Source organism: Bombyx mandarina, chromosome 28 (genome assembly GCF_030267445.1).
Source record: "Bombyx mandarina strain Sakado chromosome 28, ASM3026744v2".
Lineage (NCBI taxonomy): Eukaryota > Metazoa > Arthropoda > Insecta > Lepidoptera > Bombycidae > Bombyx > Bombyx mandarina.
Genome location: NC_143233.1, coordinates 8628255 through 8647817, shown reverse-complemented (window position 1 = coordinate 8647817; position 19563 = coordinate 8628255). Strand labels below are relative to the sequence as shown.

General features: G+C 37.5%; 1 protein-coding gene across 2 annotated transcripts in view; it reads right to left on the bottom strand.

Moving 5' to 3' along the window:
• Nucleotides 1-19563, bottom strand: part of LOC114250117 (Hormone receptor 51) — a 59278-nt gene that overhangs the window by 35748 nt on the left and 3967 nt on the right. For both annotated transcript variants that reach the window (XM_089739021.1, XM_089739022.1), the window contains 2 exons: nt 5436-5561; nt 4448-4562 (listed from right to left, as the gene is read on the bottom strand). In XM_089739021.1, coding sequence (XP_089595147.1) covers nt 4448-4562; nt 5436-5561 — 241 coding nt within the window. The remainder of the gene's footprint in view (nt 1-4447; nt 4563-5435; nt 5562-19563) is intronic.

Genomic DNA, 19563 nt, shown 5'->3' with positions numbered 1-19563 from the left:
ATATGAGTGTTGGACTCCCTACACCAGTTGCGGGGGCGTTATTGGTGAGAATCTTTGTGGGGGTGAGAAATAATAATATTAATTTTAAATGCGCAGCGAATCGGGCGACTACGGCTAGTCCTATATATTTCTGTGGTCCCTGCTTGTATACTCTAGTATAATATACTCCACCTTTTTTCCTATTCGCTGGTAGCTCTACTTATTATGGAAAAAATGCTTAACAACGCGAAAGAAACTAAGAAAATACCTATCTATTGTTCGGCTGCTGAGAGAATGTCTTTGTGGATAGGGTGGAAGATGTCATTTTGATACACTTTTCATCTTAACGTTTGAAATATGTACAACCAATTAACTCTACTAGTGGTAGGACCTCTTGTGAGTCCGCGCGGATAGGTACCACCACCCCGCCTATTTCTGCCGTGAAGCAGTAATGCGTTTCAGTTTGAAGGGTGGGGCAGCCGTTGTAACTATACCTACTAGAGACCTTATAACTTATATCTCAAGGTGGGTGGCGCATTTACGTCGTAGATGTCTATGGGCTGCAGTAACCACTTCACACCAGGTAGGCTGTGAGCTCGTCCACCGTTCTAAGCACTAAAAAGAAATAAAATCGAGTGGATTATTTGGGTGGTCGGACACTAAATGTTTTAATATGTCAATTTTGTTTTCCTACCTATTCCCTGGTAGTCTAAGAGGCTATTGTAGCCACGCGCAGACGGTTAGGTAAGCTCACACGCTCAACCTGGGAGAATTTGCTAACACTAGCTCTAGCAAGCGCAGTGATTCGTTAAATCTACCACCGGATCGAAATCGCGACCCACTGAGAAGATCCAGCGAGAAACTCAGTGGGCTACCAATAAAGACCATTGAGTTAGTCCTATGTTGTATTTTGTAAGCCCCTGGATTCAGCTACATTGATAAAATGGCTCCCAATATGAGAAGTTTAAGGTCTAGTGTGTGCTTTTTTATTGCTAAGACAAGTGAATGAGCTCACTGCACACATGGTGCTAAATGGTTACCGGAGCCCGTGGGCATCACAACGCGAATACGACTGTGAGTCGCGATCTCGATTAATCTTTAATCGTGGAAGTCATTCGTGAGCATGAATACCTTATTTGATTAGAAAAATTGGCCTTAACCTGCGGGATTCGAACACTGCTAGTCGTATCGCTCGATACGAACGCACCGGACGTCATATCCTTTAGGCCACGACGACTTCAGAGATTACAATTTCTGAACACCTCATATGACAACTGTGAGCTGACAGCGATGACGTTAGATAAACAAATTAATATCACCACTACAATAGTTGAGTCAGATGACTTGGTGTTGAATCACTAGATGTGACACACAAAAACTGCTTAAGAGTGAAACCTTTGTAACGATATCCGGTGCGATATTTGTTTTATTAGCAATAACTGTATTTACAGAATTTTCTACCGTTTTCCACGAGTCATACTTAAACACTTTACCGTAGGCAGCGGCCTGGCTGTGCTCCTGGCATTGCTGAAGTCCATGGGCGACGGTAACCACTTACCGTCATGTGGGCCGTATGCTCGGCTGCCTACAAGGGCAATAAAAAAAAAACAATGTTTAGCGGTGCGATATAGCGGTTTATATTTCCGAAATGTCGAATACTTTACCGAAAATTAAACCAAATATGTAAATTCAAAATTCAAAATAAAGCACTATATTGGCCAATAAATCGTAGTAATAATTGATTTAATTATTATTTTTTTTCTGTCGATACTGTGTGCTTACAGCGCCCCTAGCGGCAAACGTAGGGGCACTGCTCCAACTTCATACAAATTTAAGTTAACTTTTACGCGATCGAGAAGTTAAAAACCTCACACTAAGCAGTGAGGTTAATAAAGCGACGTCTTGGTGAACATTACATTCAAAGATATCGTTACAAACAAACAAATGTACATACCAAATTATTATATTATAATGAAAGCGTGTTAAAAAGTAGTTTTAAGTATTTGCAATTCGGTGTGCGTTTGTCGAAGCATTGAAATTACGGACAACTAATTTCAATCCACTCCTTTTGTCCTACTTAATCCTAGGCAACTTAACGGGCTATTCCAACTACCCGCGGACTAATAAGTGAACTCAGGAGGTTCAACCTGAGAGAACTCGCTTACACTAGGCCCAACAAGAACAATGCTTCGCTGAATCTACCACCGGATCGGAATCGCGACTAATGAGAAGATCCGGTGAGTAACTCAGTGGCTTCTACCTTCACTTGTTAAAAAGATTTACTGCACTAGGTAGGCAGACATTCTCTCGGTCTACCTGGTATTGATTAGAAACCAAAGCGAGATATTACAACGTGAGTGTCACCATTCTCTGTACCCTCCAATGAGGAACGCCCGCTTGGCGGCAGATATAAGCAAGATTGCCTAGCGACGAGCCGCGTAGAATTTTCTAAATTCAAAATGACGGTAGCTGCCACTTTTGATTAGCTTAATGGGGCAACAAGGCTCAAAGCTCAGTCGTTGGCCAATAACGTCATTATTGTTTCTATTGGCTGAGCCCGTATATCAAATACTATACTTATAAATAACTTACTTGAGACCTTAGAACTTAAATCTCAATGTGGGTGGCACATTTACGTTGTAGATATCTATAGGCTCCAGTAACCACTTAAACAACGAAAAAAAAAAAACAATATTAAAAAATTCCTTGTGGCTAGCGCCGTTGTATATACTTATATATTATAACACAAGATTTGGTTCACATTAAAAAAAAAAAAACATTTTCATATAAAACACCTGAACACTCATCACACAAAAACATTAAACATGAATAAATTATAATGAAAAGCTAGATTGAGCAACGTATTCCGAAAACCTTTTGACATAATTTCATAGAAACACAATATTTAAATTGTGACGAAACATAGATTTCACTTGTTTGAAATGAAGAAGAAAAAAGTTACTCATTCATGCGGCCTATACGAAAGATTCTACATCTGTGTAAATAGCTGTGTTGGTTTGATCTATTTTAATACAAACTTAACAGTGCGGTCGGGTGAGTTTTTTATTCATTGTAAAACGCTGTAAAGATTTCCGTTTTCGGTTGTCAAATATAAAATGGTTTTAATTAAGGTCGTGACCTGTGAAGGAGCGTTTCAATTTTAGTAATTGTCTCTTAATACACGTGGTGCAATATTTCACAAATTTCAATTGTTTCTTTTTTTTTCGATATAGATTCTTTTTTTTTTTTTGTTAAAACGAACTTCAGCTGGAAAAGAGGTCGTCTTATAAAAAAATTATAAACATGTTATATTCGATAAATGAATTACTGATTACTGAATTTTTTCATTATTTTTGTATAGCTTAGATGTGTGGACGAGCTCACAGCCCACCTGGTGTTGAGTGGTTACTGGAGCCCATAGACATCTACAACGGCTGCCCCACCTTTTAACCGAAACGCATAACTGCTTCACGGCAGAAATAGGCAGGGCGGTGGTACCTACCCGTGCGGATTCACAAGAGGTCCTACCCCCAGTCATTACGCAAATTATAATTTTGCGGTTTTAATTTTTATTACACGATGTTATTCCTTCACCGTGGAAGTCAATCGTGAACATTAATTTGTTAAGTACGTATTTCATTACCGGTGTTCGAATCCCGCAGGCGGGTACCAATTTTTCTAATGAAATACGTAGGTACTCAACAAATGTTCACGATTGACTTCCACGGTGAAGGAATAACATCGTGTAATAAAAATCAAACCCGCAAAATTATAATTTGCGTAATCACTGGTGGTAGGACCTCTTGGGAGTCCGCACGGGTAGGTACCACCACCCCGCCTATTTCCGCCGTGAAGCAGTAATGCGTTTCGGTTCGAAGGGTGGTGTAGCCGTTGTAACTATACTGAGACCTTAGAACTTATATCTCGAGGTGGGTGGCGCATTTACGTTGTAGATAGCTATGTGCTTCAGTAATCACTTAACACCAAGTGGGATGATCAATCATTTTATTGAAAATGAATAAATTTAGTAATCTAGTCGAAGATGTAATTAATACTAATTTTACGGTATAACCTCAAATTATTATTTTTTTAATCCTCAACCACGGAAACTGTTATGTATTCGAAACGTCACTGATGATATAGTGATAATAAAAAAAACACGAAATAAAACCTTAAAAAATTGTTTAAATTTGAATAAACCTGATTACAATTGATATATTTTTTCCCTAGGGGTAGGTGTAGGTGAGCTCACAGGCTCAACCTTAGAGAATTTGCTAACCACTAGCCGTAGCAAGAGCTGTACTTCGCTGAATCTACCACCGGATCGGAATCGCGACCAATGAGAAGACCCAGCGAGAAACTCAATGGGCTAATTACAATTGAACTGCGTCTAAAGAAACACTGCAGAATAAGAGTTGAAACAGTGTAGCGACTCGAGAAGGACTTTTTTGAATGATCGGGCACATACCGGTAAATAAGTTTCCTTCTGACGGATCTTTTGAAGAATCCACTGCAGCCGTTGCAGGCGAGGATCCCATAGTGCTTCCCGGAGCTCGTGTCGCCGCAGACAACGCATATCAGACCTGAGATAAGTAAGTAGAAAGTAACAGTCGTTCACAAGATGTACCAAATATATGACTACTTACTAATCGGGCGTAACAAGTAAGCATTCTAATAAGAAAATGTAAATGACGTCATGAAGTAGAATTAATTCTCTGTTGTAATAAGGATTGCTATACCGTTCAAGAGCTTATTCGTTTTCATGAATTTCGAATTTCGAAAATATAGAGAAAATTACAAATGGCCTAACTTCGTACAATTTAAACCTTATAGAACATTACGCAAAAACTTTAACGATTACATACTTGACATATGAATTTGAATACAGAATGGTCAATTTAGCATCAGGAACGACTAAATTGATTAGTTAAAAAGTAGCAAGATTGACTTCCATGAAACGTAATGGAGTACAGAAAAGGCACATTAAAGAGGTATTCTAATTTCAAAATGGCGTTAGGTGACGCGAAAATTTAAATTGAAATTCTGTTCTTTTTACAAACTCAAATGTACATACCTATATTTTACGCACCTACACTATTTTATATTACCGGTGGTAGGAGCTCTTGTGAGTCCACACGGGTAGGTACCACCGCCCTGCCTATTTCTGCCGTGAAGCTTTAATGTGTTTCGGTTTGAAGGGTGGGGCAGCCGTTGTAACTATGACGCACTTACGTTGTAGATGTCTATGCGCTCCAGTAACCACTTAACACCAGGTGGGCTGTGAGCTCGTCCACCCATCCAAGCAATAAAAAAAAACATGTTTTCAAGATAAAAATAATCTTATTAATTTAGTTGTATTCCAAATTTAAATTTCCCGCGGTTTTGGAAGCGTCTCAAGCGGACCGCTCAGAATCATCGAACGGGATCCTGTGGTATCCGATGCGAACCTGTCTTACCCAAATGGTTGGACTTCTTCGTGGGAGGCTCTGGTAGCCAGGGTCGTAGGGCCGGGGGCGCGAGCGCTGCAGCCACCAGAGCTGCAGAGGATGGCGGCGACCAACGCAACGGCGACTGGTTCTCTTCTGTGGACAACAATACTTAGATTATATTTTTTTATTTCTACTTTTCTTTCTTTGCTCTCTAGGACAGTCTCAATTGCCTTCTAACCCTTCAAACTGGACCCTATTAATCAAGAGAAATACGAAAATTTCTTACTTTCGCGGCTTCGGAGTTGTTCCTTCATAATGAAAATCGATCGTAAAAATATTCTAATATCTACATTTTTAAGTTATTGCATAGCTTTTATCGCGGGCTTTGAGCGCGGCGACCAAATCAAGAAATTCCGTAACGAAAATAAAACCTAACCGCCTACCGTGTAGCTTGCGTTCAACACATTCACACGTTGCGCTTGTGTTAGTGTCTAATTATAATTGCATAAGTTGATAAAAATGCTATGTAAACCTTTACCGCGGCAGTCCCCGAGTGCCACACGTGTTTTTAATTAGAAAAAAAAACAATGGTATAGTCACACAGCTGCTATGTCCATCAATAAAGTCGAGAATTGCGTAACAGTTCTAGTGACTCAGATCGAGATTCAAACTAAACATCTCAAATAAATACACAATTAATAAAATGACCATTTCAAATCATACCCTTTCGTCCTAATACGTTTCCACTTTCACAGTATAAGGGGCCGTGACACCCCTACGCTGAACGTTTTTATGAAGTCGCTCCAAGCCATTCTCAACTTTAACTTGTAAGTTTTAAGATCGTTGACTATAGCAAGAATTACGCGGCCAGAGATTAGGGATAATGTGGCAAGTCAATTAAGTGATTGGTACCAGACGATAAAATGAAATACTAGGGGTGATTCGATTTATTTAAGTGTTGAGGAATTTTAATAGATATAATATTTTGCTAACGTATCTGTATTCATTGACGTGATTTATTGATGCATAAGTTCACTTTTCGATGAATCTGATCAAATATATTATATTTGTGTGACTATTGGTTTGTGTTATAAAAGGTTGCAATTCGTTCATCTGATTTACTTTTTACTGTTATTAGTGTTTCTGCAATGGCTTAGACTTTAGTGCTAATGACTTATGACAGATGGCCAGCAATTCGATACAACAGATTTTTACACTAGGTAGTATTAGAACTATTATAGTATTAGGTGATATCATAGAATTCAAAGACCAATACATACGTAGCTTTCGAGTTGAAAGTTTGCTTTTAAAATTCAAGAAATAACCGTATATCATATATATCAAATTATAAATTTTAATAATTATCCGTAACACATCACTAGGTAGATTAGTTTTTGAAGTGCAATTTCTTTAGGCGCGTTAGGTGTTAAATTTAACTCGTAACAAATTCGTTACAGCTAGAGAGAAAATACACAATTTACGACGAGCAAGAGTGAGAAACTAGACAGAGCGTCTCGCGAACCACTCGACCGTGGAGAGAGGGAGAAAGCGAGCTATGTTGTTTCTCTTATACACAGTATTCCCTATTACAAGAGAAATTTGATTTCAGGATGAAAAATTAAGAAAACCATAATACTAATCACCGCAAGAAAGTTTCACTTTTTTTTTAATTACCTAATTCTATTTATGCTGAGCTAAATTCTCTAAGCATTATATTCCCGTCAACTTGATAATAAAAACAAAGAAAACATCAACATCAAACAATGTTTTATTAATATTGCTTAAGCTACGTCTTTACTGGTGGTAGGACCTCTTGTGAGTCCGCACGGGTAGGTACCACCAGTCACCACCTCGCCGCAAAGCAGTAATGCATTTCGGTTTGAAAGGAGTATTTTTTTATTTTATTGCTTAGACGGGTGGACGAGCTCACAGCCCACCTGGTGAAGTGGTTACTGGAGCCCATAGACATCTACGACGTAAATGCGCCACCCACCTTGAGATATAAGTTCTAAGGTCTCAAGTATAGTTACGACGGCTGCCCCACCCTTCAAACCGAAACGCATTCCTGCTTTACGGCAGAAATGGGCTGGGTGATGTTACCTGTGCGCCTGTACAATAAAATCCCACAAGATGTTCAGAACCTACATATACATAGGTTTAAGAAAACTATTAAAGAACATCTGTGCAATAAAGCTTACTTTAAAGTCAAATTATCTAGAAGATTGCACAAAGTGGAAATGAGTTGCTCGCTCCGGGCAGTTCAATATTGTAATAATTGTTATGTTATTATACTCATGTAAAAATGAATATTTAAAAAAAAACTAATATTAAAAAAAAAAAACATGCCCGCTGAGTTTCTTGCCAATTCTTCTCAGGACGGAGGCTAGTTCTTGTGAATTGGCGGTAGTTCTTTTGACGTTCAATAAGTATGTACTTTCATTTATTTTGAATCAAAATTTTTTGATTTGATTTGATTTGATTACCCACCCGTGCGGACTCACAAGAGGTCCTACCACCAGTAATAAAGTAGCCGTAATAGAGTAGCCGTTGTACTGTTAAAACTGGGACTTAGAACTCATGTCTTAATACGGGTGGCGGAATTTATGTTGTTTATGTTGTTTATGTCTCTGGGCTTCACCCATCGAGCAATAAAAGTATAGTAATAAAGCGGTTCAACAATCCGATTATTAAAAGAGCAAGTTCTCTTTCAAAGACCTATTATTATACAAACAAGGCCCACTGAGTTTCTCGCTGGATCTTCTCAGTGGGTAGCGTTTCCGATCTGGAGGTAGATTCTGCGAAGCACGGCTCTAGCCAGGGCCAATGTTGGCAACACCTCCGGTTTGAGGCCTAAGAGCTCACCTATATGCTAGGATAACGCTGATATAGCTTCTCAAAGCTATCAGCATAGGCAGGGAAAAAATAATAACACAAACAAATGTTGGTTTTTTTTTCAATAATAATAGCTGACCCGCCAGACTTCGTAGTGCCCCAATCGATAAATAAAAGACCTAAGCTTTTGTATAAAATAAACTTAAAACAAACAAAAGGAATCCGTCCGACGGGGGACACATCGAAGGAAAAACAAACATGTCATTTTTATTTAATTCCGAGCATTTTCATATTTATCTACCTTTTAAACCTTCTCTGGACTTCCACATAATAATTCAAGACCAAAATGAGTCAAATCAGTCCAGCCGCTCTCGAGTTTTAGCGAGACTACTTTTTACTGGTGGTAGGACCTCTTGTGAGTCCGCACGGGTACCACCGCCCCGCCTATTTCTGCCGTGAAGCAGTAATGCGTTTCGGTTTGAAGGGTGGGGTAGCCGTTGTGACTATACTGAGACCTTAGAACTATATCTCAAGGTGTGTGGCGCATTTACGCCGTAGATGTCTATGGGCTACAGTAACCACTTAACACCAGGTGGGCTGTGAGCTCGTCCGAACATCTAAGCAATAAAAAAAAAATAAAAAAAAGTACTAACGAACAGCAATTCATTTATATATATAGATTTTGAACTGAAAACGACTTGAGAAAATTCCAGAATCGTCAAGTTCTTAATGTACATTAACAAACATCCCTTCAACGGGCCACCAACGAAATCGAGTTGCAGTTAATTGCGGAACAAAAGACACTATCCCCGTTATTGCGTTTATTTACTTACCTACATTAGTGTCGAGCGCAGTCAATGGAAATCGAAATGCCACAGGACTAAGAACATGCGAAATGAACATAAAATAATTATAGATTCGTTACCTGTTTATATAAATATATTGTTTGTTTGTTTGTTTGTTTGTTTGTGTGTTTGTTTGTTTGTTTGTTTGTTTGTTTGTTTGTTTGTTTGTTTGTTTGTTTGTTCGAGTATAATGCAGTTTTCATTGTGTTACGAAAACACCCTCAAAATAAACTCTGCTAATCTTTTTCGTAGTGTTTAAACTCTGGAATACTGTTTAATGGTCGCAGTAAAGATAGTTCGAGCAATAATATATGACAGAGAGGCTGGTTCCATGGTGTTTTTTTTAAAATGATGACGTCAGCTTCAGAGTCGGAATGTGTTGTGCTACAAAAGTAACTCGTATTTATAGTAGAACAGTGGGGGTAGTTTGTTCATAAATCCTCCTAGATACCGTCTTAAACAAATTGTTGACTTGCGTTGGATTTATAACCCTTAAGCAACAATTTTAATGTTGACGAGACAGTTAATTATAACTAATCTTTGTTAACTAAATAGCAGGGTCACTATTTAGTTAACTAAAAATAGTTAAAATTAACTGTTTCTTTAATATTAAGTATGTTAACAACTGTTTACGATGGTATTCAAGAGAATTGAAAAAAACCACACACATACACAAAACATTCCGACTCGAGCAGCCGACCGAGGTGGAGCTTCTCTGTTGATATCGTTGTACACTTGAAATGCAGTAATTGGAATAGTGAGTCTTAATTACAGTCACTATGGAAGGCAATAACGGTAATGATGAATAGAATTACGTTAGCGACACTGACGTCATTATTTTATAAACACAATGGAACCAGTCTCTCCGTCGTATATAAAAAAATCTATATTTAGTTTGGTCATTAAAAATTTCCGTCATCTCTGTCGGTTCCGTGCTCTGCGGTCCGTAACAGTTCAAAGGGGGTGTCAATCACGTCACGAACAGTACTAACAGAATTATCGTGAGCATTGTACCAACAATGTTCGAATGGGCAAATCGAATTTTGTCATTACCTCGTTATCCGGTAAGCTTTGAGTTGTGTTTTAGATGATTTCAATTGTATTAAGCATTCGGGTTTCAACAAAAAAATAAAGAAATACGCTAATGATTTTGGAGGTTTTTATTTATTTATTGAATAGTTGGGGGACGAGCTCATAGCCCACCTGGTTAATAAGTCAGTTACTGGAGCCCATAGAAATCTATAACGTAAATGCCAACACCTTGAGATGTGAATACTACGGTGTCAGTGTAGTTACAATTTTATAATTTTTCGAGAAAATCTTTTTTTTTTTGAGTTATAGGTATATACAGAATGTTCCAGATAAATCTTTTTGGGCATAAGCTTCAAATGCTTTACTATGATCAGAGGTTGTAATGTGCACACGAATTGAAAAAAATAAACACAATCATACCTACCCGGAAGCCCAGACGCATAGCATCCGTTAAGATTCCCTATGCCTTTGTAATGTAAATAGCTTTTGTCCGCGACTCCGTCCGCGTGAAATATTTAGTTACTTTGGCATAACACTACATTTTACCCCCACTTCATTTACGTAGAAAGTAAAAATATTTTTGAATTATAGAATGATATGGAGCTATTTAAACCTCAATTTTGAAACATTATTTGATGGTGCTCCACTTGTATTGGTCTTACTGTGATTTTATATAGCCTGTAGCCTTTCTCAATACATGAGTTATCTAACACTGAAAGAATTTTTCAAATCGGACAGTAGTTTCTGAGATTAGCACGTTCAGATAGATATCGCCATTAAAACTATTTTGACATTAGTGTAATGTTTTGAAGTCGTCGTGGCCTATAGGATAAGACGTCCGGAGCATTCGTATGGAGTGATGTACCGGTGTTCGAATCCCGCAGGCGGGTACCAATTTTTCTATTGAAATATGTATTTAAAAAACGTTCACGATTGACTTCCACGGTGAAGGAATAACATCGTGTAATAAAAATCAAACCCGCGAAATTATAATTTGCGTAACTACTGGTGGTAGGACCTCTTATGAGTCCGCACGAGTAGGTACCACCGCCCTGCCTTTTTCAGCCGTGAAGCAGTAATGCGTTTCGGTTTGAAGGGTGAGGCAGCCGTTGCAACTATACTGAGACCTTAGAACTCTCAAGGTGGGTGGCGGCATTTACATTGTAGAATTTATTAACTTAGGTAATAACTCATTTTCACTATGCTTAGTGAATAAATTAAAAATAGTGTAAAAATAATGATTTTATTGTAAAAAAGCGCGGGGTGCATAGTATCAGTAGTTATAAATATTGTATGAACAGATATGAGTAGAAGGGTTATTTTGATAATATCCTGAAAAGCACCACACGCTTTTTTTTACAATAAAATCTTTTTTTTACAAAAAAACAATTTTTTTTACACTATTTTTAAATAAAATTTATTAAAATTTATTTTCTATTTTTTAGTTCAATTTCAATTTTTTCAATATATATTTTTTAATATTGAATTGTCATCGATCCTTAATAAGTATACAAAATTTCAAGTTAATCCGACGTTTTGAAGGGGGTAAAAAATCATATTCAAAGATTCCGTTACAAACGTCTGAAGCTAATAAAAGCGTATTAATAATTCCTTTCTTCCTTTCCTTTCTTCTTTAGATATTTATAGGCTCAGGTGACCAGTTAACACCAAATGGGCTGTGTCCCCCCATCTATCCAATAAATAAATAAAAATAAAAAATAAAAAAAATAGTGTAGGTAATCCGCCATTTTCAATTTGGATATTCGTTCACTGGTTATACTGCCTCTATCGCCGTGCAACCTCATCGTACGTGGAAACTTTAGCCCCTGTAACTTCCGATCGGTTACACTGTGAACGTCGGGCTATAAACCCCGAACGGAGGCCACCCTGTGCCAATATAAAATCAATATGACAGAGTATTGGCCCCCGGGGAAGCAGCGCACATGGGACACGAATTAATCGATTAAGCTCGATGTATATTTATCTATAGTAATTCCTATTCGATATTTATTTTGACGCTTCGGAATTTTCGCAAATGAAATCGATATATTAATACGTGAAGCAAAAACTTTGTATCCCTTTTTACGAAAATTGCGCGGACGGAGGAGTATGAAATTTTCTACACTTATAGAGAGCTAGCGACCCGCTCTCGCTTCGCTTCGGAAACATTAAAACACACATGAAACCAAAAAAAGAAAAAATTAAAAAAAGTAGCCTATGTTCATCAGGGACAATGTCGGCTTCTAATGGAAAAAGAATTTTTCAAATCGGTCCAGTAGTTTCGGAGCCTATTCGAAACAAACAAACAAACAAACAAATCTTTCCTCTTTATAATATTAGTATAGATATAGATATAGAGAAGAAGTGCACAATGCTAATATTTTTTTTTAAATAATGCATAAAAGATACATTAAATCAATAAAGAAACATTACACACACTACATACCATGTATTTGACGCACACACGCATGCATACTATTTATTGTCAAACTTTTGTTCTTGACGTCTGTTGTCAAATTGAGAATAGATTAAATATTGTTTGTCATTGTTAATATTTTTTATAGTGTAGTCTTAAAGTATAAAATACAATCATAATAGTGTACAAACTTACAATTCCAATTAATTATAGTCGAATTTCGAGTACTGCGGGACCTCTAGTTTAAATTATTTTACTATGCTATTTTTAAATTTTGAACCTAGTACAAACTTCAGCTCTTCCAAAGGCTAACAAAATAAATTATAAAGGTTAATCTCTATTTGTATTTAAGAGAGAAAATAAATAAAATATTATTATATCATATATTATTTTAGGTCGACTTGAAAATAACGGACTGTCTATGTTCTATTCAACGATTTTTTTTAAATTGACACCGATTTTTCCATTGTTTCTAGAACGATTTAAAAAAAACATTTTGTTTTTTTATTAATAATTTGGTTTTTTTTTGTTTTTTTTTTTAAACCATTTTGTTTTTTTAGGGTGCTATCAAGGTGACCGCATTGTTTAGTTATATACATAAACACTACTACTTAATGAATTCCTACCACGTTTATCATTTGAGAAACACGACGAAGGGAAGATCTTCTACCGAGCGGGTTAATTGCTCGGTAGACCTTATCCGAATGTCGTTGTTCAGAACTTTTATATATGCAAGCTTGTCTTGAAAATGTCGTAAGGCAAGGTATGAAGGCCACAATCACATCAAATTAGTTCTCAACATTTCAGCGTGGAGAAAGCGTCAGTTCCATTATACGTCACAAAGAATCAAGAACTCGCACAACATGAGATCGTGGTAACAACACGTCATTTACATCGTAAATGGCCGCGAATATTTAACTCATTTAATTGAGAACTTTAACGAATCCTTAATCTGCATTTGTTATATATTGTTTAATCTGAAAAATCACAAAGACGCTACAATAAGACTCTTGTGAGTCCTCACGGGTAGATACCACCACCCGTAATGCGTTTCGGCTTGAAGGGTGGGGCAGCCGTTGTGACTATACTGAGACCTTAGAACTCATGTCTCAAGGTGGGGGGCGCATTTACGTTGTAGATGTCTATGGGCTCCGGTAACCACTTAACACCAGGTGGGCTGTGAGCTCGTCCACCCAACTAACTAAAAAGCACTCAGGAATCGGACCAGACTCAAACCTAATTTTTACTTGTGTTTTTATGTATATTTTTAGCTTGTGATGTGTGTGCCTAACAAATAAAATAAAATAAAAATCGAGTCACCAGGACAACATTCTACGCCACATACTTCTAAGTATACACGTGCATGAAATATACCTATCCTCATTACGCCCCCGCATGCGGGTCACAAAACATTCGTACGAAAGAAATAAGGGAGGATATAAAAGAAAATTTTATAAGGCACATAAAGTTAGGGGGGAGAATTGGAAGTCAGAAAGGGACGGGAGTAAATCCGTGGTATCAAGATAAATCAATGTTTGTACGGGAGCGCGCCACTTAGTTCAAGAACAGAGATTTACTTGGAGAGGTTACTAGTATTATTATTTTTCATAAAAAACTTGATTTAATATGTAGTAGCATTTTGTCTTCTTACTACTGTGTATACGTAGAAATGACTTGTAAACTATAAAATACAACTGTGATTATGTGACTGAAAAACGTTTCAAGTGTGTATAGTAGGAGAGAGAGAGAGAGAGAGAGAGAGAGAGAGAGAGAGAGAGAGAGAGAGAGAGAATGCACTTTATTGCACACCAAAACACAATTTACATTCAAAAATCAATCAAAAAAAGCAGATACGTTTGTACAATAGGCGGTCTTATCGCTAAAAGCGATCTCTTCCAGACAACCTTTTAATTTATAGAAACTCTGGAAAATATAAAAAATATAGCAGGTATGTTGCGGTGTACTTGCTGTTGTATAGTATGTAACTTTAAGTGGAATTAAGGTGTTATTTGTTCACGAATTGTAATTAAACTTTGGAAAAATAATGCTTCACAGACACCAAAAGTAGATTCGCGCCAGTATAATAATTTGGGAATATACGACAAAGGGAAGATCTTCCACCGAGCGGGTGATATTTGCTCGGTAGACCGACGGTCCGAATGTTGTTGTTCGGAACTTGTATATATGCAAGCTTATCTTGAAAATGTCGTAAGCGAGATTCAGGCATCTGTCAATTATCTTGCGTTGTATGATGGCTACCCGCCACAATAATACACTTCAACAAATGGTCGTTTTTTTCGTGACCAAATTGAATTATTAAGGACCATGTTGCGTGCAACTAATAGTGAAACAGTATATCGGTGTTGAGGTGCGTAATTAGTTGGCACATATTCGCTTGTGATGCTCAGAATGTTTTTGGAAGCAATGACAAAGATCTTCCACCGATCAGGTGAAATTTCTCGGTAGACCGACGATCCGAATACTATTGTTCGGAACGATCAAGGTGACCTCATTGTTAAGCTATATACATAAACACTATTACTTAACGGATTCCTACCACGTTTGTCTTTTTTTTTATTGCTTAGATGAGTGGACGAGCTCACAGCCCACCTGGTGTTAAGTGGTTACTGGAGCCCATAGACATCTACAACGTAAATGCGCCACGCACTTTGAGACATAAGTTCTAAGGTCTCAGTATAGTTACAACGGCTGCCCCGCCCTTCAAACCGAAACGCATTACTGCTTCACAGCAGAAATAGGCAGGGTGGTGGTACCTACCCGTGCGGGCTGACAAGACGTCCTACCACCAGTACTATCATTTGGAATCTACGGCGAAGGGAAGACCTTCCACCGAGCAGATTGATCGGTAAACCGATAGTCCTTATGTTGTTGTTCGGAACTTGTATTTAAGCAAGCGTATCTTGAAAATATCGCTAGCGAGCGATTCGGGCAATTATCAAATATCCTATGTTCTGTGATAGTGATGACAAGTTCACAACCAGATAGGACCGGGCCTAACCACGGATGAACATAAAAATATTATCTGATTGTCGACTCCTACGCTCCGCTGTCCTCGCCTGTAACCGGGAAACTTTGTCGCTTGCCGTTTTATTTGCTTTTCTTTTGACGCGGCAAGCTCTTGAGCCGTCCCGATTAATTTCACTCCCTTTTTTTTTCTTTTCCGGATGCATACTTAAAGTGCTTTCAGCTTTGGAGGCATTATGAAAGGCGAATTCTAATTGTGAGTCTGTATTGAATAAAATTAAGAATTGCTGTTTCGAGATTTCACTGTTCTTTTGTTTTGATATTTTGAGAGTTGTTTCTTTGCTTGCTATTATGTAAATTGGAAATGAGCATTGACGAAATTTATGAGCCAACGGTATTGATGAATTCGTTGAAGCGTTGATCTCTAAGGCTCGGTTTTAAAAGTATGATGTACGGAAGTAATGTAGTTTTTCTACGGTTTCAATTTGATGAGACATTGGCAATGACACATGTTTTTTTTTGCTATTTTCCTATTACACTAGCGAAGACTAATAAAAAACTTGATAGAAATATAGTGCACCGAAACTATTCTTATAGCTTATATGTTGCTATACAATAGAATAACCATCTCTTCGAATGAATGTCGTAAAAGTCGACTCAGAGGTTCAGCGTTCTCTGAGCATACGACAGCCAATCGGCATTTAATATTAAAAGGGCGTATTCTGCCCCCCACGGACCTACTCATGAGACATGAGGTTGAATCTCGATAGTATTACAGCTATCCCACCCTTCAAAGCGGAATGCCGGAGAATCCAACTTACATGTTTTTTTTTCTTTTCTTTTTATTGCTTAGATGGGTGGACGAGCTCACAGCCCAGTAACCACTTAACACCAGGTGGTGTTAAGTGGTTACTGGAGCCCATAGACATCTACAACGAAAATGCGCCACACACCTTGAGATATAAGTTCTAAGGTCTCAGTATAGTTACAACGGCTACCCCACCCTTCGAACCGAAACGCATTACTGCTTCACGGCGGAAATAAGCGGGGTGGTGGTACCTACCCGTGCGGACTCCCAAGAGGTCCTACCACCAGTGATTACACAAATTATAATTTTGCGGGTTTGATTTTTATTACACGATATTATTCCTTCACCGCGGTAGTCAATCGTGAACATTTGTTGAGTACGTATTTCATTTAGAAAAATTGGTACCCGCCTGCGGGATTCGAACACCGGTGCATCGCTACATACGAATGCACCGGACGTCTTATCCTTTAGGCCAAGACGACTTCACTAACGAAAATATCTACAAATCCGCACAAACATGAATATGAATACTTATATAACGTCTCTAATAAACATATTCATTCAAAATTAATTTGTTTATTGAACATCATAACTACCCTAAGTGTGAGAGCGAATAAAAAAATAAATAAAAAAACAAAATGGACGGCATTACGTCGGAACGCAAATTAAATTCGAAAACAAAAATCTATCATCTCGTTTATTATTCAAGACCCGTTCTGACCGGGTGAAGTGGCAAATCATTGAGATGCTGAAAATCAGTCGAATAGACCCTCGGAGCTGGTGCACGGATGCTGAATACTAATTTTTGTCGGGCGGTAGGTACATATTTTTTTTTTTTTTTTTCGTTTGAAATATGAAAGATATTTCAGATTCGTTTATTGGTTTCACGTATCTCGTGTGCTTATAAAGAGTGGTTAGACGTAATATATTATGTACAAATGCAAATGCGTTTGGTCCAGCCATAAGTTCTGTTGCAAATGCAAATGCATTTTTTTTAAATGAAGTAATGTACCTACAAATCAAATAAAAAAACATTTTTATTCAACATAAATGAAAGTACATACTTGTTGAACTTCAAAAAGAAATACCACCAATTCACAAAAACTAGCCTCCGTCCTGAGAAGAACTGGCAAGAAACTCAGCGGTAATGTCTTTTTTTTTTGAAATAATAGTTTTGTTTTTTAAATATTAGATTTTTTTAAATGTTCATTTTTACTATGAGTATTATAACGTAACAATTATTGCAATATTGAAATTCCCGGAGCGAGCAATTCTTCTTTTTTTATTGCATAGATGGGTGGACGATCTCACAGCCCACCCGGTATTAAGCTGTTACCGGAGCCCATGGACATTCACAACGTAAGTTCATAAGTTCTAAGATCTCAGTATAGTTACAACGGCTGCCCTACCCTTCAGACTGAAACGCATTACTGCTTCACGGCAGAAATAGGCAGGGCGGTGGTACCTACCAGTGCGGACTCATAAGAGGTCCTACCACCAGTAGTTACGCAAATTATAATTTCCGCTCAATAAAACCGTCTTTTTTGATACGTTTTAATAGTATATTAGTATGTAACGGAATCTTTGAACATAATTTCGGCCCCCTTCAAAACGTCAGATTAACTCGAAATTTGGTATACTTATTAAGGACCGATGACAATTAAATATTAAAAAAAAATTGAAAAAAGAATTGAAAAAATTGAACTTCAACTAAAAAATAAAAAATAAATAATAGTTTTTAAAAAACTAACAAAATACGCTTTATGGAAAATCAACTAAAAATAGAAAATAAATTTTAATAAATTTGAATTAAAAAAATAGTGTAAGAAAAATGATTTTATTGTAAAAGCGTGAGGTGCATGGTATCAGTAGTTATAAATATTTTATGAACAGATATGAGTAGAATGGTTATTTTGATAATAACCTGAAAAGCAGCCCACGCCTTTTTTACAATAAAATCATTTTTCTTACAGTATTTTTAAATAAAATTTATTTTAAAAAAATTTAGTTGGATTTTCTATAAAAGCGTATTTTGTTAGTTTTTTTTTTAAACTATTATTTATTTTAATTCACACCTATGTATTTAGTCGTTGAATGTTATGCGAGCCAGTAATGTATGAAGCGAGCCGACGGCGGACACTCCCGTACAACGTTACCTTGCATCCTGAGTGCGAGTTTTTAACGATCTCGATAGCGTAAAAGTTAACTCAAATTTGTATGGAGTTCTAAAAGAGAAATTTGTATGGAGTTGTATGGAGTCTTATGACGCTGGTAGTAGGGTGCCTTGTGAGTCCGCACGGGTATGTACCACCACCCTGCCTATTTCTGCCGTGAAGCAGTAATGCGATTCGGTTTGTAGGGTGGGGCAGCCGTTGTAACTATACTTGAGACCTTAGAACTTATATCTCAAGGTGGGTAGCGCATTTGCGTTGTAGATGTCTATGGGCTCTAGTAACACTTAACACCAGGTGGGCTGTGAGCTCGTCCACCCATCTAATAAAAACTTGCTACCACTAGTCCAGAAAAGAGCGGTGCTACACTGAATCTCCCGTCGGATCGGAATCGCGACCCACTGAGAAGACCCGGTGAAAAACTACCTAGGTTAATAGTAATGCACATTTTCCATTTACGAAAATCAATGACGAATCATAAAAACAAACAAATACCTATACTTAATGCTGAATACTGAGAGATGGCGCGACATCGTGAGACGCATCAAGACTGCCCCTTCCAACACTACATGACGATCACGACAACTCTGTCAAGAGTGACACGACTGAGAAGAAGAACCTATACTTAGCTTAAGGTTTTCTTCGATAGCCATTTCAGTTCGATATCCACATGTCTTTTTTCCCACTATTTCGCGTAGCGGCCATATTGAAAATGTTACCCTTAGCCGATGACGCGCTGCTTTACAACCAAACAAAGAGGTCGTAGGTTAAATATAATGAAAACTTATATACAAATACAGGATTAAATTATTTCGTGACAGCAGTGTCTTGAATGGTAAGTCTTCCTGAGCGTGCTTAAAAGACGCGCTACCCCAAAGAATATTAAAAGGAAAACAATTACCACAAAATGTGTCTGAATAGTTTTTTCTTTTCTTTTCCTCGTGACTACGTCAGACGAACGTATTGTACAAACAACAGATTAATGTTTGATTTTTAATTTTAATTACTTTACGTGTTTATTCAATGTTTTTAAACTAGCTTTTAGCTGCGACTTCTCTGGATTTAT